Here is a 22567-nt window from a genome sequence, read left to right on the forward strand (position 1 = left end):
GTGACAGTCGTTTTCGGCGCATGCGCAGTTCACAATTGAAGCCGCTCCGCAGCTTCACTGTTTACTGCGCGTGCGCCGAATGCCTCGAACACGTATCCTGTTTACCGCGCAGGCGCAGAGAGGTGATGAGACCATCGCAACGGCGCCTGCGCGGGAATTCGTCAGAAGACTGAAGACGTCAATCAAGTTCCAGGAGGCGTGGATGGGCGGCGACGAGAAGAGGACCTCATGAATAAGTTGGACTCGTCCGTCGTTTCCTATGGACGTTGGACTCATCTCAGCTCATTACCATAATGGGCGGGAGAAGAAGAATCGGCGATTTCTCCGTGTCAACAACGGGATCCGGGACGGGACCGGGAGCGATGTGGTAAGTATATTGACCTTTATGTCACTGTATGTCAGTTTCTGCCGGGGGCCACGGGGTGAATGGTTCCCTTTAATATCACACCAGTGCGCGACGTTTCGGCATATGTCAGCCTTTTTCAAGCATATGTCAAAAAATGGTGTTACCAAACAATAGATGGATAAATGCAATATTATTGAATCTGCAATATGGAAAGTATTCCTCTATATACATTACCAGTTCTTCTCGAAGGTTCAGCAATGTTTCCATTTGATTTGGATGTTCACTCAACATTTGTGAGACTCTCTCAGATAGCAAGTCATACTTATTTCTTCTAAGGTTGTAAAAAGAAGAAAAATAAGATAATAAGGAAAAACCTGATAAGTATTTATAGATAAGCAATTTAACATTCGGTCTAAATTAAAATTGAAAAGACACTTTGCACCAGAGAATAAAAATCCATTTTTCTCAATCATGGTATAGATATAAGACACATTATAAATAATTGTTTTCAAATCAACTGGTTGAAGAAAGTTATACAGATTTGTAAGTTAATTTTATTTTAAAAAAATGCAAACCTTCTAGTACTTATCAGCTGCTGTATGTCCTGCAAGAAGTTCTTTCCAGCCTTACACAGTGCTCTCTGCTACATCTCTGTCTGTGTTAGGAACTGTCCAGAGCAGGAGAAGTTTTCTATGGGGATTTGCTACTGCTATGGACAGTTCCTGACACAGATAGAGGTGGCAGCAGAGAGTACTGTGACAGACTGGAAGGAATACAGTTCTTCCTGCGGGACATACAGCAGCTGATAAGTACTGGGAAACTTCATATTTTCTTTCCCCACTATAGTACCCCTTTAACACGTACATATAACCACCATTCCGGCAGCTATCACCTAGTGCCCATGATAATCTGTCTGTAGTGCTTATATGTGAAATTTTAGTGAACCATACATTTAGGAATAGCAGAGGGAGCTGTGGTTAGCACTGTGGATGAAGGACACCTGCTGTCCATGTGTTGAGATATACACCATGCAGCTTTGTGCCTCGAATACCCCTTTGACCCATGTCAACAGACCTCTCACTAGCCAGCAAAAACTCTGCTCTGCACTGATGAGGGGCAAAAACCCCAAAACAGCTGTCTGCAGATGGGAAATCATTCCTTTTGGAGAGATTGTTTGGCTTGGAACAAAAATCCCCAAACAATGTTCTAAGACTGCTTGATTGAGTGAGACTTGACTTGAAGGGGTGCTTAAGACTTTGCTTAAAGGGATGTAAGAGCTATTTTGCATATCCTTTCTTCCCAGAATTCTCAGTGGAGCAGCAATGGACTGTAAGTCTCCACACATCTTTATGACGAGCTCTCCTTAAGGAGAGGTTAGTACCCCTTTGACCCTCTATAAACACAGTCACCCAAGATAGGCACAACCCTAAGCTGACTAGTGGTGGAGTCCTGACGTGCTTCTTTTGTTATTTGTTCTTTGGCTGCTTTCACACTGCATTTTTGTGTAGATTTAGGGGGAAGATTTACGAAGATCGGCGTACAAGTATGCAGGTCTTATATTAGGCCCCACCCCCCTTTCTACCCGGCAGAATACACAAAGAGGCGCACGCCTCTTAGTGAATCCGGCAAGCTCGGCAACCGAACCTGCGCCCGGCGTACAAAATCGACACCTGCTTCCAACAGGCGTAAATGATTATAAATGAGGCGCTGGGGGAGGCCACGCCTTCTCCCTGGTGTAAGCCTGTGGTGTACGCTTCGTAAATTCCTTCCTTAATGTTTGTTTTATACTGTTGAAAGGACAGAGACAGGTTAAACGTATGCTGCCCCATAGAATTAAAAGGGCTATAACAGTGTACATTCCTGTTTTGTATAGTTCAGGCTACAACATATTGTTTCTGAATTAGAAATAATGATAACATACCTGTCGACATGAAATCGCTTTAACAGCAAAAGCAGTGAATGCTGCTGACTTCCATTGGGAAGCTTTACCAAATAGGTCTGCATTGTGATAAGGCCATTCTTATCCAGCACACGTCTAAGGTAATGGATCTTCCTTGCATCCATTCTGAAATATATAAGAAAGCAAAGTAAATACTATATTGTAGAAGTATTTTAACTTAGGGTATGTTCACACTGAGCAAATACGGCGGAATTCCACGGCGGTGTGAATTAGAGGGCGCGCGCTCCTCTGCTGCCGCCGCTCAAGGAGGTAACACGTCACTTCTTTGAACGGAGAGCGACGGCTGCGGAGGAGTGTGCGCTCTCCCATTGAGATGATATGACACACTGAGGCACTGTTACTGTGTGAACACCCTTACTGTATACTGCGTGTGAATAAAATGGTTACGAATGACAACAAAATGTAAGTAAACAGTTTAGGATCTTCTATCCAGACACAAAATAAAAAATGACATATAAATCTCCCATATTACAATAAAAAAATAAGTCACCTACTTGTATATACCCTGCAGGTCCTTCTGAATTTCTCCTTGCCATCGTGATCTTCCGACTTTCTCGAGGATACAGTAGGAATAGTCTGGTAGCTTTAATGAAGGATCGACTTCCCATCCGATGAGAGCGCGATAGCGCAGGGACTGAGAGCCGACGATTACAAGCTTCTCGCCCCATCTGAAAGCAAGAAACAGATAGATCACCCTTGTAGCTAGATGCAATGTAGCCAGATATGCCGGCTTTAGAAAGAAAGGCCTTCTCTGTTGTATGTCTGCTGTGTGGCAGAATGGAGGTTGGTTTGTGTATTAGAGTGTAGGCTCTTAGGACTGGGGTATTGTAGTGTACATTAGATTGCAAGCTCGTCGGGGCAGTCATATTAGCCTGTAAACTCTTTAGAGGAGGGCCTGTAAGAGTCAGTAAACTCTTAGGAGCAGAGATTGGATTTTACATCAGATTGTAAGCTCTGAGGGCAGGACATGTACTGTATACTAGATTGTAAGCTCTGTGAGTAGGACATGAACTGTATATTAGATTGTAAGCTCTGTGAGTAGGACATGTACTGTATACTAGATTGTAAGCTCTGTGAGCAGGACATGTACTGTATATTAGATTGTAAGCTCTGTGAGCAGGACATGTACTGTATACTAGATTGTAAGCTCTGTGAGCAGGACATGTACTGTATATTAGATTGTAAGCTCTGTGAGCAGGATATGTACTGTATATTAGATTGTAAGCTCTGTGGGCAGGACATGTACTGTATACTAGATTGTAAGCTCTGTGAGCAGGACATGTACTGTATACTAGATTGTAAGCTCTGTGAGCAGGACATGTACTGTATACTAGATTGTAAGCTCTGTGAGCAGGACATGAACTGTATATTAGATTGTAAGCTCTGTGAGCAGGACATGAACTGTATACTAGATTGTAAGCTCTGTGAGCAGGACATGTACTATATACTAGATTGTAAGCTTTGTGAGTAGGACATGTACTGTATATTAGATTGTAAGCTCTGTGAGCAGGACATGTACTGTATATTAGATTGTAAGCTCTGTGAGTAGGACATGTACTGTATATTAGATTGTAAGCTCTGTGAGCAGGACATGTACTATATATTAGATTGTACATCTTAAGAACCAGACAGATTGTAAGCTCTTAGGAGCAAGCCATGTATTTCTACAGAGACAACATATTTTGCAGCATTAATGTCTCTTTCTTTTGTTACAGGGTGGAGTCTCCTGATCCAGAGCTATACAGCTGTATGCAGCAGGCTAGTTGTGATCCAGAGAGATATCCAATCGTCATTTCTGGGGTCAGGAAGGAATCCCCCCCCCCCCCCCCCCCGAGGTAGAACTCTCCGGGGGTTTTCTTCACCCTCCTTTTGATCTTTAGGTCCTGTGACTCTCAGATCAGGGCAATAGTGGACGAGTGAGAATGACTGCGGCACATTCTGTGGACTCCACCAGACCTGACCTGAGAGTCACCGGATCAGCTAACTTTGCGGGCTGTATGTACAGGGGACGGAGGGTACAGGGGGATGTTTAGGAAGCATGCTGGCTGATGTACCAGCACGTTTCCTTAGCTTTATGGACAATTTTTGCGTGATTGGTTCCCTTTAAATTTTTATCTATAGAAAAAGTTTTCCATGAATACTACTGACTGATCTCAGATATCAGCTGGGCATCAAAAAGAAATTATCAGCAGGTTAGAAGAATATAACCTGCTGATATGTCCCTAGAGCACATGGGGTGCTGAGAATCCAACCTCGATTCTCAGTGCAGCTTTAATTTTTTTTCTGGTCTTAATGCATGTAATGGGTTAAACTGCCAGGACTGGCGGCATTTAGAGAGGGAGCCCAGCTGTCATGCGAACCCATTTAACACAGCAGCCTCGCTGAAGAAGCCTTATGGTGCGTTTACACGGAATGATTATTGTTCGAATTTTCGCAATAACGATTGCATTTGAGCGATTACGGTTCTGTGTAAACACAGCGAACGATCAAGCGACGAGCAAGAAATCGTTCATTGTGATCTTTCAACATGTTTTCAAATCCTCGTTGGCTAAAAATTCGCAGATTGCTTCGTGTAAACAGTCTTTTAAAGATTTACCCTATGTGTGAGATGGGCTTAAGCGATCTTATAAACGATCGCAATAACAATTTTTCTAACGATTTATTTTTCTAAACGCTGATAGTTAGAAAAACCAAATCGCTGCTCCAAAATCGCTAAACGATCGATTGGGCGAATTATTGCTCCGTGTAAACGCAGCATTTGTGTTTTTATGTCTGCCACTGATAGTCACTAACGAGTCACTAACGGGTTAATCAGAAGATTAACCAAGACTGGGGCACATGTAGGCCAGTCTTAAATCCCTGCTGACATTTCCCATGGCAGAGGAACACCTTTCAATATAGTATAGTATAGTTGGTGGAATCTACAACAGGTCTGAGCTGGTTCACATTTTTACCATTGTAAGTCACAAGATGACCCCCTCTATGCCTTGCCATGCCCCTGCACTCGCACACAGGATGAGCAGGGCGCACAATGGCAAGATTCCTGTGCAATCTGACTGGTTTGCGCATAAATCTGCTACTTTCTGCTGCTTGTACACTGGGTACACTGGTGACACACACAAGGGGTGGAGAGGGCCCCAAATACAAACCTTGTACAAAACCTGTAGGGACTCTTACACTGGGGAGCGGTAGGCTTGCCTGAATTGGTGGTGCAGATACATGGCCCCATTGCATCCATATACCTTCTCCTTATAGGCAGATACATGCCCCCTTGCTGCTATATATATCTTGTAGGTAGGTACATTTACTCTTGCAGCCACCTTTGCAGCCGGACTGGAAAGGCATAAAGTGAGTTGCAGTTTTGCAATAGCTGTAGAGCCACATCATGGGTAACACTGGCCTAAAGTATTATTTGGGGGCGATCTAAAGCACAATATGCATTACTGGATCTAACAATTGACTTCATGTCTTTACGGACAGTTTCTCCTTTCACATTAGGGTGCTCAGCTATGTGTAGGTCCACACAGCCTCAGTCTCACCCTAAATTATCACAGTCAATTAAAAAAAAATGTAAAGAACTCCCCATCTCTCTCCTTGTTGCAGAAAACGGGTTCAATAGACTTTCTATAGAACTCCTTCTCCTGCAGCGATAATATAGACAGGGAGAGAAGTGCTCAGCTGGGTGCTTTCCCTGCTCTTTCTGGAGATCATTACTCAGTACCCAGACCTTGACCCCTCAAGAGTTTTGACACATCTCAAGGACATTTTAAAATTCATGTCTGATGTCCTTTCACCATGTTCTAGGATTGTGTGATCTGATACTCACCTGCCAATGGCTTCTTCACATGTGATAGACTCATCTTGTATAATGGCAGAAACTAAAATTCGTTGCTGAAAATACTGGCATGAGCCCTGAATTCCATGTTTATTGTCAGCCACTAAGTGAAATGGATATATGTCTTCAGAGGTTGATTCTCCATCGACACTGACGGTACCTGGATCGTCCCCCTCATACCTGAAAGAGCCACATGCAGGAAAATACAACCAATATTAATAACAATGTCTTGTCAGGATGTTTATAAACACTGAGAACTTACTATGTCTATGTGAAATATAGGGAAGACATGCTAGGAATCCATAGAAACTGGACAAGGAGAGGTTTTTAGGAGATTCCAGACTCTATAGTTACAGTATTTCTCGCTTTATTAGACACACCTGATGATAAGACGCACCTAGGTTTTAGAGGAGGAAAAATAGGAAAAAGCTGTTCGGTGCCACACTACACAGTGAAGGGAGTCTGTCTCCATTCATAGTGTAGCAGTGATGATATTTAACTGCAGCTCAGCCCCCATTCAAGTGAATAGGAGCTGAGCTGCAGTTACAGCTGTATATTGCTATGGGCGAAATGTATCAGGTTGTTCTGGGAGCAGTGGTGCAAGGGAGTTAGCCCTCAATGAGCTGTAAAAGTGTATAGGTCATTGAATGTTAACTCCCTGGCATCACTACTCCCCGAACACTGCTTGTGCTTGCTAGCTTACTAGAGAGTGAGGGTGGGAGGTAGGAGGTGTTCGGAGAGACCCCCATGGGCAGGCATTATAGGCAAAAAAAAAATGACTGCACAGATATGAGATATACAAGTGTCAGCTGAAGCAGCAGCTGCTGTCAGATCATTGCAGCCGCTGCAGAACATCCACTCACCCACTGCGATGATCTGTCAGAGGCTGATTCAGCCAACACTTGTTCTTTCTCATGCTGCCAGTGAAGGCTGGAGGAGTCTTCACTAGGCTGGGGCAGGCCGACGGGCATGTCCCCAGCGGAGGGGGGGGGGGGGGGGGTGCAGGGGGAAAAGTGCGTCTTATAAAGCGTAAAATACGGTAAGTATCATGCGAAAACTTGGTGATAACCAATGCAACCATGTTTATAGCTCTGTGGCAAAGAGAGGTGAAGCAGCTGTAAATGCCAACCAATCAGATCACTGCTTTCTTTTCCTGAAGTACAATCTAATTGGTTGCTATAACCAGCTGCACCACCAGGAGTCATGTATAAAGAGTGGAAATTATAAGTATGATAAAGGGGTGTATTGCAAAATTGCAAACACTGAATTTTCTTAAAGAGACTGTACCACCAGGCCCAGGCTGAAGCACTGGAGGCGGGCTGACCCACCCTTAGTGGGAAGAAACCCCGCCCCTCCATGACGTGACTCCATTAGAATCAATGGAACCCTATCATAGAGGTACTAGGGTTTCCTCCCACTAAGGGTGGGTCGGCCCGCCTCCAGTGCTTCAGCCTGGGCCTGGTGGTACAGTCACTTTAAGAAGGAAGTGGGAGAAAGAAGTCATCTGGAAGGCCATGCCCCATTTTTGCAGTCAGACTAAAAAGTTATACTAAAAGTTAGGAGAAACATCTAAACATAATGGGGGAGATTTATCAAACATGGTGTAAAGTGAAACTGGCTCAGTTGCCCCAAGCAACCAGATTCCACTTTTTATTCCTCAAAGATTGTTTGGAAAATGAAAAGTGGAATCTGATTGGTTGCTAGGGGCAACTGAGCCAGTTTCACTTTATACCATGTTTGATAAATCTCCCCCATTGGGTTCATTCTAAGCATTTATTTAAACCAACAAAGAAAATCACTTTTATGCTGCCTGAACCATTAGTCATCAGGGTTGGTCCTGTAGCTTCTCCCCACCATGCTGGCATTAAGTGACCTCACCCTGTTTGGGTATAGGGTGAGATATATCAATTAAAACTGGTAAGTTGGGGAGAAGCCACCACAGATCACTCCAATGACTGGTGGTTTAGGCAGCATGAAAGTGACAACAGGTTCCCTTTAACGCATTCCTGTCACTACAATTAACTTTTGACATGTCGAAAGTTATTGCTCACAACGGGTCTCACTGCTCATCAGAGAGACCTGCTCTGATCAGGAGATATAGGCATCAAGAGATTGCAGCAGCTCGATTCACTCCCCGGCCAGCCACCCATTCCATCAATATTTTTCAGTGTAAGTCTATGAGAAAATATTGACAGAATGAGCAGCTGTCTGGGGAATGGCTCAGGCTGCCGCTATCTCTCCATGGCTATATCTCCTGATCAGAGTGGGTCTCAGTAGTGAGACCAGCTGTGATCAATAATTTTATTTGTAGTGACAGTTCCCATTAAAGTACTGATACCAGATTAGAGAAATAACTGCATGGAATCCAGACTGACCAACCCCCTCCCCTTGTGTTAGATCACTGAACGTCAGGCTGGGTTTTTTTTTTTACATTATTTGGCTCAGTAGTTTTGGTATAAGAGAATGGACAGGAACCATAAAGATGGTCATGCACATATGCCCATAGTGGAGTCTGACACCTATAAACTTTCCATAGGACAGCTGACATGTTAGATCAGAGGGCGGGCTAGGTGAGCTAGGGACGGGAGCACTACCCCATTACAGTCTATGGCAGTGATCACCAACATGTGGCTCTCCAGCTGCTGCAAAACTACAATTCCCAGCATGCCTGGATAGACCTCCCCTCCATACCACTTAGCACGGTTATTATGGCATGCTGGGAGTTGTAGTTTTATAACTGCTGTAGAACACAGACATAAGGTTATATAATACCAAGCTATGGACTGATGATGTCACCTGACTGCCCGAGCCTACAGCCAATCATAGAGAGGAATCACAAGGAATCCAGAAAGATTTCAGCTCCTGCAGTACAGGCTGCCTCTGGTACACATCCCTTGTGCACAGCCATGTGACTACTATAATGCAGCCGGACAGGTGTGAGGGACGAGCTGGGGACTGACCTGTTACTGATCACTAGAGGGCGCCTCTCTTTGGGGAGCTGGTAAAAGTGCAGCTCAGGATGGCACACAAGCGCCTGCCATAGAAACTGCTTAGTGGCAGCATCAAGTGTAAGGGGGAAAGCAGGAACCCGAGCCTGAAGCCGCAGCCACAGAGCCGGGAGAGTGATCCCGTCCAGGCCTTCCAGGGCCACCTCATCCAGCACGGCCTCCAGCACTTCCATGGCTCTGTCAGTCTCCGCTGAGATGCATGGGAAAGGCGCTGGCACTACTGTCCAGCCAGCGGTGATCTCCCCCTCATTGGTCAACAACTCAAACTAGCCGAACAGAGAGACACGTTACGGTTCGGACAACAGAGGCCGCAGTACTAAGCTGTATCATTGTCCTCATGGTACGAGCCATTTTGTTGAGGACAAGTATTCGTAGCGAAATAGAAGCTAGGCTCCACAATCATGGCCGATAACGTAGCGCTAACCTCCAGGAATCATAGACGTCTAGAGCCTCAGCGATTGGAACTGACGTTTACGTGCACCTCTGATCATCTGAGCGGCCATTGGTTGCTGTAAAGAAGGCAACATCGTGATTGGTTGTAACAAAGTCCGCTCCGTCCCGGTCAGAGAGGAGCTGATTGGCTGCCGTGAACCCCGAGCCTTATTGGCTGTTTGCAGCTAGGTAACCGGAGAAAACATTTGGGCACAAATAATTCGGTGTTGATGTGTGACAGCGGCGGGTGCGGTCCTCTGTATCATGCACAGTAAGTGATGGGCTGGAGGGCTGCGCCTCTATATGTGTCCCGGGTACCGGGGAGGGGCTGCACTAACTGACACTAAGTCCCTCAAAGTGTCAGGAAATCCATAGAGGTCAGTAGACTCCTCAGCCGGTGCCCCTGCCTGCAATTTACCGGACTTTCCCAGGTCCTGTGATCCCGGCAGCACAGGCAGTGTAATGCAGGAGGAGTACTAGAACTTAGAGATGTTATAGGGGAATATAGGGAGGTGATAGAAGGGGAACAGGGAGAGCGTGCAGCATCTGCCTACATTATAGCGGATTACACACCGCATCTGCCTACATAATAGCGGATTACACACTGCATCTGTTTACATTATAGCGGATTACACACTGCATCTGCCTACATTATAGCGGATTACACACTGCATCTGCTTATATTATAGCGGATTACACACTGCATCTGCTTATATTATAGCGGATTACACACTGCATCTGCTTACATTATAGCGGATTACACACTGCATCTGCTTATATTATAGCGGATTACACACTGCATCTGCTTACATTATAGCGGATTACACACTGCATCTGCTTACATTATAGCGGATTACACACTGCATCTGCTTACATTATAGCGGATTACACACTGCATCTGCTTATATTATAGCGGATTACACACTGCATCTGCTTATATTATAGCGGATTACACACTGCATCTGCCTACATTATAGCGGATTACACACTGCATCTGCTTACATTATAGCGGATTACACACTGCATCTGCTTACATTATAGCGGATTACACACTGCATCTGCTTACATTATAGCGGATTACACACTGCATCTGCCTACATTATAGCGGATTACACACTGCATCTGCCTACATTATAGCGGATTACACACTGCATCTGCTTACATTATAGCGGATTACACACTGCATCTGCTTACATTATAGCGGATTACACACTGCATCTGCCAGATAAACGAGTGCAAAGGCTCTGCCATACATTGCTCTCCCCCGTACGTTGTCCTGTCCCATAGGTTGTCCTCCCCCGTACGTTGACCTGTCCCATAGGTTGTCCTTCCCCGTACGTTGTCCTCTCCCCCGTACGTTGTCCTCTCCCATACGTTGTCCTGTCTCATAGGTTGTCCCCTCCCGTACGTTGTCCTCCCCCGTACGTTGTCCTGTCCCATAGGTTGTCCTCCCCCGTACGTTGTCCTGCCCCGTACATTGTCCTGCCCCGTACGTTGTCCTGCCCCGTACGTTGTCCTGCCCCGTACGTTGTCCTGCCCCGTACGTTGTCCTGCCCCGTACGTTGTCCTGTCCCATAGGTTGTCCTCCCCCGTACGTTGTCCTGCCCCGTACGTTGTCCTGCCCCGTACGTTGTCCTGCCCCGTACGTTGTCCTGCCCCGTACGTTGTCCTGCCCCGTACGTTGTCCTGCCCCGTACGTTGTCCTGTCCCATAGGTTGTCCTCCCCCGTACGTTGTCCTGCCCCGTACGTTGTCCTCTCCCCCGTACGTTGTCCTGTCTCATAGGTTGTCCTCTCCCGTACGTTGTCCTGCCCCGTACGTTGTCCTCTCCCCCGTACGTTGTCCTGTCCCATAGGTTGTCCTCCCCCGTACGTTGTCCTGTCCCATAGGTTGTCCTGTCCCGTACGTTGTCCTGTCCCATAGGTTGTCCTGTCCCGTACGTTGTCCTGTCCCATAGGTTGTCCTCCCCCGTACGTTGTCCTGTCCCGTACGTTGTCCTGTCTCATAGGTTGTCCCCTCCCGTACGTTGTCCTCCCCCGTACGTTGTCCTGTCCCATAGGTTGTCCTCCCCCGTACGTTGTCCTGCCCCGTACATTGTCCTGCCCCGTACGTTGTCCTGCCCCGTACGTTGTCCTGCCCCGTACGTTGTCCTGCCCCGTACGTTGTCCTGCCCCGTACGTTGTCCTGTCCCATAGGTTGTCCTCCCCCGTACGTTGTCCTGCCCCGTACGTTGTCCTGCCCCGTACGTTGTCCTGCCCCGTACGTTGTCCTGCCCCGTACGTTGTCCTGCCCCGTACGTTGTCCTGCCCCGTACGTTGTCCTGCCCCGTACGTTGTCCTGTCCCATAGGTTGTCCTCCCCCGTACGTTGTCCTGCCCCGTACGTTGTCCTCTCCCCCGTACGTTGTCCTGTCTCATAGGTTGTCCTCTCCCGTACGTTGTCCTGCCCCGTACGTTGTCCTCTCCCCCGTACGTTGTCCTGTCCCATAGGTTGTCCTCCCCCGTACGTTGTCCTGTCCCATAGGTTGTCCTGTCCCGTACGTTGTCCTGTCCCATAGGTTGTCCTGTCCCGTACGTTGTCCTGTCCCATAGGTTGTCCTCCCCCGTACGTTGTCCTGTCCCGTACGTTGTCCTGTCTCATAGGTTGTCCCCTCCCGTACGTTGTCCTCCCCCGTACGTTGTCCTGTCCCATAGGTTGTCCTCCCCCGTACGTTGTCCTGCCCCGTACGTTGTCCTGCCCCGTACGTTGTCCTGCCCCGTACGTTGTCCTGCCCCGTACGTTGTCCTGCCCCGTACGTTGTCCTGTCCCATAGGTTGTCCTCCCCCGTACATTGTCCTGCCCCGTACGTTGTCCTGCCCCGTACGTTGTCCTGCCCCGTACATTGTCATGCCCCGTACGTTGTCCTGCCCCGTACGTTGTCCTGCCCCGTACGTTGTCCTGCCCCGTACGTTGTCCTGTCCCATAGGTTGTCCTCCCCCGTACGTTGTCCTGCCCCGTACGTTGTCCTCTCCCCCGTACGTTGTCCTGTCTCATAGGTTGTCCTCTCCCGTACGTTGTCCTGCCCCGTACGTTGTCCTCTCCCCCGTACGTTGTCCTGTCCCATAGGTTGTCCTCCCCCGTACGTTGTCCTGTCCCATAGGTTGTCCTGTCCCGTACGTTGTCCTGTCCCATAGGTTGTCCTGTCCCGTACGTTGTCCTGTCCCGTAGGTTGTCCTCCCCCGTACGTTGTCCTGTCCCGTACGTTGTCCTGTCCCGTACGTTGTCCTGTCCCGTACGTTGTCCTGTCCCGTACGTTGTCCTGCCCCGTACGTTGTCCTGCCCCGTACGTTGTCCTGCCCCGTACGTTGTCCTGTCCCATAGGTTGTCCTGTCCCGTACGTTGTCCTCTCCCGTACGTTGTCCTGTCCCATAGGTTGTCCTCTCCCATACGTTGTCCTGTCCCATACATTGTTCGCCCATATGTTGTCCTTCACCATACATTGGTCTACTACAGTTTCATCAAAGTGTGTAAAAAAAAAAGTAGCGTGTAACCTGCCCACATTAACCAATCTCAGCTCAACTTTCACATTACCAGAGCCAACAGCTGAGCTGTGATTGGTTGCTGTGGGCACTTTACACTATTGTCTATCTTACACACTCGTATAGATTGTGTACGGTGCCTTGACCCCTCCTGACCTCGTGCTGCTCACAATATGCAGTATCCGTGCGTCCGAAGCTGTCAGCTGAGCGTCCAGGAGAGGAGATGTGATGGCCCGGACACAGACTTGTATATACTGCTTGATCACTGGATTAGGATCAGCCGGCGCCTGATATCTTGTGACAAGTAACACTATACCACATAGTGGCCACAACCTGGTCAGCTGTCAGATAATTTGTTGACCTCTACATTTGCCAGAGGTGGGTAAACAGGGTCACTTGAGTATCTTTGACCACAGTCAGATTGTTGAGGCCTGAAGGTACAATGCCAGTATTTCTAAAATAGCTGCAATTGTTGGCTGTCCCCAAACCATGACATCAAGCAGGTTTAAATACCAGACAAACCATGGACAGTCATGTTGGGCTATATGAGATGTCAGTGGACCCTGGACATATGGCAGATGGTTGTGTGGAGTGCGGAGTCCTGTTTTCTGCCGAACCGAATGAAGGCCGACTCTGCATCTGTTGTAAGCAGCATAAAATCTTACCCTGTGGGTGCACTGTCAGCGTTTACCCAGCCTGTGATGGTAGAGTCATAGTCTGGGGAGTGTTTTCCTGGCATACTCTCAGACCATTGGTCATCCTATCATTATCCTTGAATTCTGAACACAGTTGGGACCTGTCAGCTGACCATCTGCTCTTATATTATATGTGCTCGGTGCTATCATCTGGCTCCGATCACTAGGGAGTGGTTGCAGAATGGCGGCAATGAATTCTCCACACCTTCTAGGCTACAAACTCACCGGACTGTAACCCCATTGAAGATGTTTTGGAAATGCTGGAATGGATGTCTATAGGCCAAGACGTACCCACCTGTTATTTAGTAGATGTTCCTAATGCAGTGATTGTTCAGTATATAGAGTATATGGTGCTGATGCAACAGATTTGTCCAGGGTCGGACTGGGACTGAAAATCAGCCCTGGCACTCACACCCCTCCAGCCCACATACCATATCACACTTAGGTCCTTAGGTTGTTCTTAGGTTGTGTTGTGTTGTATTGCAGCTCAGTTCCATTGACGGGAATGGTGCAAAGTCTATTTATCTATCTATCTATCTCCTATCTATCTATCTATCTATCTATCTCTCTATATCCTATCTATCTATCTATCTATCTATCTATCTATCTATCTATCTATCTATATCCTATCTATCTATCTCCTATCTATCTATATCCTATCTATCTATCTCCTATCTATCTATCTCTCTATATCCTATCTATCTATCTATCTATCTATCTATCTATCTATCTATCTCCTATCTATCTATATCCTATCTATCTATCTATCTATCTATCTATCTATCTATCTATCTATCTATCTATCTCCTATCTATCTATCTATCTATCTATCTATCTATCTATCTATCTCCTATCTATCTATATCCTATCTATCTAAACAGCAGAATGGAGTGCACTCACAGAAAAAGTGATTGGAGTGCCAACAATGGAGACTGGAACCACGTCCCCTATTCAAACAAATCCAAGAATTCGCAGCGCTTCCATATGGTGAAAAAACTTGTGGTATTTTATTTAAAAAAATCATCAGCTAGTGCAACATTTCTGTCTCATCATGAGACCTTTCTCAAGAATGCTTGAGAAAGGTCTTATGATGAGATAGAAATGTTGCACTAGCTGATGATTATTTGAAATAAAATACCACAAGTTTTTTCACCATATGGAAGCACTGCGAATTCTTGGATTTATCTATCTATCTATCTATCTATCTATCTATCTATCTATCTATCTCCTATCTATTATGCAACAACAGGCTACAGCAGCAATCAGAGGTGTAAGTAGGGTCCTAGGAAAATAGTAGGGCACTGGTAAGACAATTTTCTATGCATGATAATACTGTATATCTCTAAATAGCTGTCATAGTTACCAACTAACACCAGTATACAGGAAGCGAATATCATCATTATACATATTACCGCCATACTGTTACTGACCAATCCTTTATAAAGGGACTGATACTACCATTATTACAGTATACAAGTCACAGACAATATCTCAACACTGTGACCACCACCATCATCACAACAACATGACTAATACCACTATGCTGTCACTGAAGAAAATCCACTACGTGAACACAAGTATTACCAATAAAATGAATATACACAGGACAAATAATACCATGACCACCGCCGTCATCACCATACAGTGACTGGATAATACTGCTGTACTGTCTATTAATAATATTCCCTTTATAGCACCAGTATATAAAATACAATATTCTACCTCAGCAGGATTTGGGTTAATGTGAACCTAAACTTACTGTAAGGTCACTCATCTCTAGCCGTGACCACATAGAGGTAAAGATCCAGCTATACAATGGATCTACAGGCCTTAAGAGTGTGTTCACACATATAGGATCTGCAGCAGATTTCATGCTGCAGATATCTTTGTTACTCAATGACGGAACCCAGCATCAAATCTGCTGCAGATCCTGTACGTGTGAATGCACCCAAAAAGTGATTATGCATGATTGTGCAGTTGCATCTAGTGACTTACAGGAGGCGTCTTCCTACATGAATCATAAGTGACGTTCTTGGTAGTCAAAGTTGTCTGTTTTTTCCTTTTCTTTCCATCTGGCTCAGCCCATCATGAAGATTTCTTGAGCCATGACTCTTCTCCCCAGAATCTGCGAGACAAACACTTTAGGCTCCATGCTCCAGCACCATCCTAACCTTATACCTCATCATAAACCTATATTCCCCATTGCTTTACACAGTAACAGTGCCCCCTCTGATCTCCCACATAAGCAGTCAGGCCCAATATGTGCCTCCAGATAGTAGTCAAGCAGCTCCGTGTGCCTATATAGTATTAGACCCTCTGTGCTATGTCATTATATAGGCAACTTCAATGCTCCCCTATAGTAGGCTCCCCTGAGCAGCAGTCCCCATATACCATAGGTCCCACTGAGCAGAACTTATATATAGCAGAGGTCCCCATGTGCAGCCCATAAATAATATAGCCCCCCACACATAATATAGATGCCCTGTGCAGTCCCACATAATATAGCCCTTTCCCCTGTGTAGCCCACAAAGTATATCCTACCTTTGTAGCCCCTACATAGTATAGGTCCCTGTGTAGCCAGCCCCCACATAGCATAACCCCAATATATTACCCCCTCCCCATGAAGCCCCGCACATAGTATAGGTCCCTGTGTAGCCAGCCCCCACATAGCATAGCCCCAAAATATTACCCCCCATGTAGCCTCCCACATAGTATAGGTCCCTGTGTAGCCAGCCCCCACATAGCATAGCCCGAATATATTACCCCCTCCCCATGTAGCCCCCCACATAGTATAGGTCCCTGTGTAGCCAGCCCCCACATAGCATAGCCCCAATATATTACCCCACCATGTAGCCCCCCACATAGTATTGGTCCCTGTGTAGCCAGCCCCCACATAGCATAGCCCCAAAATATTATTCCCGCCCCGGTGTAGCCCCCCACATAGTATAGGTCCCTTTGTAGCCAGCCCCCACGTAGTATAACCGCAACCTATTATTCCCGCCCCCTGGAGCCCCCCACATAGTATAGGTCCCTGTGTAACCAGCCCCCACATAGTATAGCCCCCAAGATATTACCCCCCCCCCCCGTAGGCCCCACATAGTATAGGTCCCTGTGTAGTCAGCCCCCACATAGTATAGCCCCCCAACATATTATCCCCCCCCGTGTAGGCCCCCACATAGTATAGGTCCCTGTGTAGTCAGCCCCCACATTGTATAGCCCCCCCAACATATTATTCCCCCCCCCCCCCGTGTAGGCCCCCACATAGTATAGGTCCCTGTGTAGTCAGCCTCCACATAGTATAGCCCCAACATATTACCCCCTTCCCATGTAGCCCCCCACATAAGATAGGTCCTTGTGTAGCCGGCCCTTACATAGCATAGCCCCAATATATTACCCCCCCCCATGTAGTATAGGTCCCTGTGTAGCCAGCCCCCACATAGTATAGCCCCAACATATTACCCCCTTCCCATGTAGCCCCGCACATAGTATAGGTCCTTGTGTAGCCAGCCCTTACATAGCATAGCCCCAATATATTACCCCCCCCCCCACATAGTATAGGTCCCTGTGTAGCCAGCCCTCACATAGAATAGCCCCCAACATATTATCCCCCCCCTGTGTAGCCCCCCACCATAGTATAGGTCCCTGTGTAGTCATCCCCCACATAGTATAGCCCCAACATATTATCCCCCCCCCCCATGCAGCCCCCCCCCATAGTAAATGTGGCCTTCTGTACAGCCCCCACATTGTAAAAAAAAAAACAACAAAAGTATACTCACCTCGGATCCAGCAGATTCTTCCTGGTCCTCTCTGGTCCGGTGCCGTTAGCTGCTTACATATTCCGTCATCAGCAGCCCGATGCAGACCGGCCCCGGAGTCTCCCAGCTCCAGCCCCGCGGCGCCTGCACCTCTCCTATCTACTGCACGTCGGCGGACGTGTGACGTCATCCATTACTGCCGGCCACAGAGCAGTAGATGAGGGTGCAGGCGCCGCAGGGCTGGAGCTGGGAGACTCCGGGGCCGGTCTGCATCGGGCTGCTGATGACGGAATATGTAAGCAGCTAACAGCAGCAGATGCAGAGCGGACGCACCAATTCCTTGACCTGTGCGACGGCGGCGGCCGGTAGGGCTAGCGGAGGGGGGTTGGTCGGCGGCCCTCGGATTGATAATCTGAGCAGCCCAGCGGGCATTTGCCCGGCCTGCCAGATTATCAGTCCGGGCCTGGATTTGTCCTTCCCTTTACTCCTAAAGGCCAGTGTTAGGGCGATATTACATGGGATGATTATCGTTTGAAAAATTGTTAGATCGTTCAGATTTAGATGATAATCGTTTAGTGTAATAGCAGGCAAGGATTGGTTATGCTTGGCTATTGGGTGTTGTGTTTTGTATTTTTATATATAATATTTGTATATGATTGCAGGTAAATCAATGGGAAATGATAAAAGAAAGCAATTCAAGTCCAAGCCAAACAGTGTGGTAAGTGATTATCATCAGCAATTCTAACCTGCTGCTAGATTCCAATAGGTCAGAGGATGGGGAGTGGGGCCTTTCCTTCATATAGAAGGTCTGCTGCTCCATGAATGGTAACAGTCGGTAATGTAGTTCAGTGAGAACAACTCCATATGAGTACTCATAATGGCTGTCTGCAGTGACATTACTCTCTGCCACTGCTCACTTCACAGCACTGTTGTGAATATTCATAGGGGGGTGCTGCAGGATCGGTGCACTCTGCCTGTTTGTGGCCCCACAATTTCTGATGGCGGGCTTGCAATGATCCTAAGCTGCAACACCAGAAAAAGACTAGTTATAGGTGAAGATACCTATGTAAGAACATTGCTATGGTATTCTAAACTCATACAACTGCTGTGTAGAGGCATTCATTGTAAGGCATCTGTACCCAGTAAGTGGCTTGCTATTTATTGGGGTTACAACATAACACCACCTGATTTGTCTTTTTTTTTTTTTTTTTTTCAGAATGAATTGACAAACCAAATAGATTTTGATGAGAAACATGACGAGTATTTGATTTACCTGCAACAAAAGAACAGGTAACTTCAGATATTATCTAAATCAGTGGACATCTATTGCCTCTTTATTATTGTCTATTATTTGGGATGAGCTTTTTGACACAATTTAGAATGGAGAATGCTGGGCTGGGCTGGGGTGATTTTTGACAGAGTACTGGGGAGGGGGAGGATGAAAAAAGTAACATGGTCTCACCTCCCCCACTGCAGTGCTGATGCCGGTATCCTGCAGCTCCAGTCCGCCCGTCCCCAGTCATGGAGTGGGGATGGGCAGCATGGTGGCTCAGTGGTTAGCACTGTAACCTTGCAGTATTAAACCTGGGAAGTGACCTGCCAGGCCCGCTCAGCCAGTCAGCGGTCGAGGAGTTACCTTGGTTTGTTACGGCTGCTGACCAGTAGCCCTGGTACGTCATGTCCCAGGTTTCCTTCTCTTACCAGGAAGTGACCGGGGGACCTAAGCTGCGGGATAGCACCATCAGTGCTGCAGCGGGGAAGGAGAGAGCATTGTTACTTCTTTCATCCTCCCCTTCCCTGGCACTCTGCAAAAAATACTAAAAATATTTTTTCTGAGCTCTACTATTGTAATTTTTTAACCAAAAATGACCCTGTTTCCCTGAAAATGAGTTATCCTCAGAAAATAGGGAATAGTGGAGGACTTCATCAAAATAAGGCATTCCCTGCAAGTAAGACCCCCACTGCCACCATGCCGCTAAAGGGAGGGAGGTGGTGGGTTGTCTGGTTATGCTGGTTTGTGATGACAACTACTATATATATATATATATATATATATATATATATATATATATATATATATATATATATAAAACCACTTATAATAAATGTTCATTTTTTTCCTGAAAATAAGACATAGGGCATTTTGGGAGAAAAAATGTATACAGTATAAGACAAGGGGAAACACAGTATTGAAGGCTTTGACCGTTTCACCACTTCGAAGTTGGTTTATAGTGAACTTTGATGTGGTCATACATTCGCTTAGAAGTTTCTGCAGGAGAAAAGGCAGTGCGACAGGGTGATTACTGGTCACACAGCCAAGAATCCCCATGTAGAACAGAGTTATTATAGAACAGCTCACGCAGCTTGGTCATGTAGGAAGTTCTGGCTGAGATGGCGACCTCATTGAAAGTACAGAAAAACATGTATTTTCCAAAAGGTCAACACAAGATCACATGACCCTAGGAAAGGATTTTGGGAAACTTCATGTAGAAGAGAACAACTGAATGAGGTAGCACTAGCTTAATTATGTATATTGCCTGACTAGCTGAAATAAAGAGTAATGAAAGAAATTGCAGGAATGTTACTTTAAAGGGGTTATCCAGGTTTAGATAAAAAAAACACAGCTACGTGTGTGTGGTTATTACAATTAGGCTTCATTCACTTCGGTCGAGCTAAACTGCAAAACCACACCCAAACTGAGGACAGGAGAGGTGCTGTTTCTGGACGAAAGCTGCCATGTATTTAGCATAGTAACGGTAAAGCGGTCTGACATAATTTCTATCTTTAGGGCTTTGAATAGCTCCAGGACAAAGGATCCTACACAAGTTAAGCTGGAACATCTGGAGCAGGGATTTTCTCTGTACATAAATGGAGCAAATGCTGATTTGAAGAAACAGTACAGCACCCAGGATTTAGCCAGAGGAGGCTTTAAGACACCCAAAGTCAAAGGTGAGATATTACCATGTACTCGCTTGATACATGTACTTGCTTCATAATCAGACCAGTACACTGAGCCATACTAAGGGCGCCCGAATTAACAGTGTTGTATTTATTATGAAGACTTGATATATTGATTGGATATAATGTACATTTATCATTATCTCTGTTCTGTCTGTGTGAGATCACCTGCACTGGCAAATAGGACAGTTCTAAAACTCTGTATATACTAAGGAATTGATGTGCATGTGATTCCCTTATGTAAGAGAATGCCATGTCTTTAATGGCTCCTCTGGGGATGAAGTCTCCTTTCCTGGGTACAGTCTTTACCACACAATTCATTGTCACACAATTTCCCTGTAATCCTGGCTACTCATTGCTATATTCCTCACTCTTATATCATTGTGTATAGCTGCCTGATTTGATTGTTCAAAAAAGTGAAAAGATTGGGTGTCAGATCTGTGAACACTGAGTGAGATGAAGATGAATAGAATTTTTTATTTATATGTGTTTTATGTCTTCATTTTAATATGCTTTAAAAAAAAAAAAAAAAAAAAATTATTCAAATATTTTTATGCATTTTATATTGGTAGATGATGGGTTTGCTGTTCTTCCTGGGAGGAGGAATCATACTGCTCCTGGCAAGATTCAAAGGAAAGTATGGACACAGGTATGATTTCAGATATTAATACATGTTATTACTGGTAGTATTATTGTTGGATATCATTCAGTACAACAAGTGTAATTATCCCTGTCATTGTAAAACAACTTTTGACATGTTACAGAGACATATTGTGATCAGAGTGTTCAGTGCCTCCATCGATCCCTAGATTTAGCTGGAAGCTGCATGAGGCTGGACACTTCCATCCTCGTCTCCTTGTCATGTCAATCTCCCATCCAAAGTTTTCCTATAATGACAGGGACACCTTAAAGGTGAATTACCATCTAAACTAACATAATTATACTTGTAGGGCTCGTCAATTTTTTTTTTTGAGGACTTTTATAGCAAAGGGGTGGCTGGCAACCTAGACAATGAGCTGTCAACAATGGGAGGGAATGTGAACTGTGCCAAGTTCACACAGAGTTTCGTGTGTAGAGCAAAAGTCACTTTCTCCCGCCCCCCCGACAGAGTGACATCACTGCAGAGCGTCCCCTCAGTATTCATAAGGAAGTGCAGTGCGGCGTCCCTGGCACAGTGGGAACCTAATTACAGGTTAGAGTTATCTAACCTCCTGTTAGTTTCCCTTTAAATATGATACAAATGATATCCCATACATGCATATATTCATATTTGTATATGTGTTTGATTCATTTAATAAAGAATGTGTATGTATATACATATGTAGACTACTGAATTATGTATTGGTAAGGTATATTTTTTGAGATATATTTATTTATAATTGTAGAGCTCCATAAACATTAAATCTGAAACTGGATCACGACTGCATATTGGCCCGAATGTGAAGTACTCTGAGGATTTTGAGACAGATGAGGATGAAGTTAATGATGAAGAGGGTGTGAAGTCTGGACAGCATTATGAGAGGGTAGAGGAAATTTATCACAGATTGTGTATTATTGATTTTTTTACCACTCCAACATTACTTTTTATTTTCTATAATAATGTGTCATAGAAAATGAATTATTCCGTGTATACGGCTTAGAATGCCAGATTAGCTCCAGCGAATATGTGCCAATCTTCTGATATGAGCGGGCATCACCACCTGACCTGCTTCAAAAAGTAGTATGGAAGAAACATGGCCCTAGGACACGAGGTTTTTGTCCATCTTGACAAGATAGAATCACATAGCTGCTGCAGGGTCCCCCCACCCGCAGATTAGATGTGGACGTAACAGGATACACATTGCCTGCAGTAGGTGCGGCATTTCAAGAGAACTTTCGTCACATTGATAAATTTCACCAAATTGGTAAATTGTAAATTAGACCAGTAGCCAAGGTATTTCTTTTTAGTAGTGCAAACATATGCCAGGGAAGTGAGAGAAAAGTGAAACTTTTAGCAGCATTACTATAATATAAAATACATACTCTCCTTTTAATGGACCGCGCTTCAGCACAGCTGCTCCAT

The 22567-nt window shown here is 45.7% G+C and overlaps 2 protein-coding genes across 3 annotated transcripts in view; one reads left to right on the forward strand and one right to left on the reverse strand.

Annotated features, from left to right (window-relative positions):
• GTF3C1 (general transcription factor IIIC subunit 1) overlaps nucleotides 1-9520 on the reverse strand; it is a 63988-nt gene extending 54468 nt beyond the window's left edge. Inside the window, exons 1-5 of the mRNA XM_069983653.1 lie at nucleotides 9102-9520; nucleotides 6133-6321; nucleotides 2801-2974; nucleotides 2268-2411; nucleotides 581-677 (exon numbers count right to left, since the gene is read on the reverse strand). Coding sequence (XP_069839754.1) covers nucleotides 581-677; nucleotides 2268-2411; nucleotides 2801-2974; nucleotides 6133-6321; nucleotides 9102-9322 — 825 coding nt within the window. The 5' untranslated portion in view covers nucleotides 9323-9520. The remainder of the gene's footprint in view (nucleotides 1-580; nucleotides 678-2267; nucleotides 2412-2800; nucleotides 2975-6132; nucleotides 6322-9101) is intronic.
• The window catches only part of KATNIP (katanin interacting protein), a 128796-nt gene continuing 115421 nt past the window's right edge, over nucleotides 9193-22567 (forward strand). Inside the window, exons 1-6 of one of the 2 annotated variants that reach the window (XM_069983654.1) lie at nucleotides 9193-9852; nucleotides 18210-18265; nucleotides 18764-18837; nucleotides 20336-20496; nucleotides 21078-21154; nucleotides 21891-22028. In XM_069983654.1, the coding sequence (XP_069839755.1) occupies nucleotides 9846-9852; nucleotides 18210-18265; nucleotides 18764-18837; nucleotides 20336-20496; nucleotides 21078-21154; nucleotides 21891-22028 (513 nt within the window). In that variant the 5' untranslated portion in view covers nucleotides 9193-9845. The remainder of the gene's footprint in view (nucleotides 9853-18209; nucleotides 18266-18763; nucleotides 18838-20335; nucleotides 20497-21077; nucleotides 21155-21890; nucleotides 22029-22567) is intronic. The other variant, XM_069983655.1, reaches the window with a different exon arrangement.

Source organism: Dendropsophus ebraccatus, chromosome 9 (genome assembly GCF_027789765.1).
Source record: "Dendropsophus ebraccatus isolate aDenEbr1 chromosome 9, aDenEbr1.pat, whole genome shotgun sequence".
In the NCBI taxonomy this organism is placed as follows: Eukaryota; Metazoa; Chordata; class Amphibia; order Anura; family Hylidae; genus Dendropsophus; species Dendropsophus ebraccatus.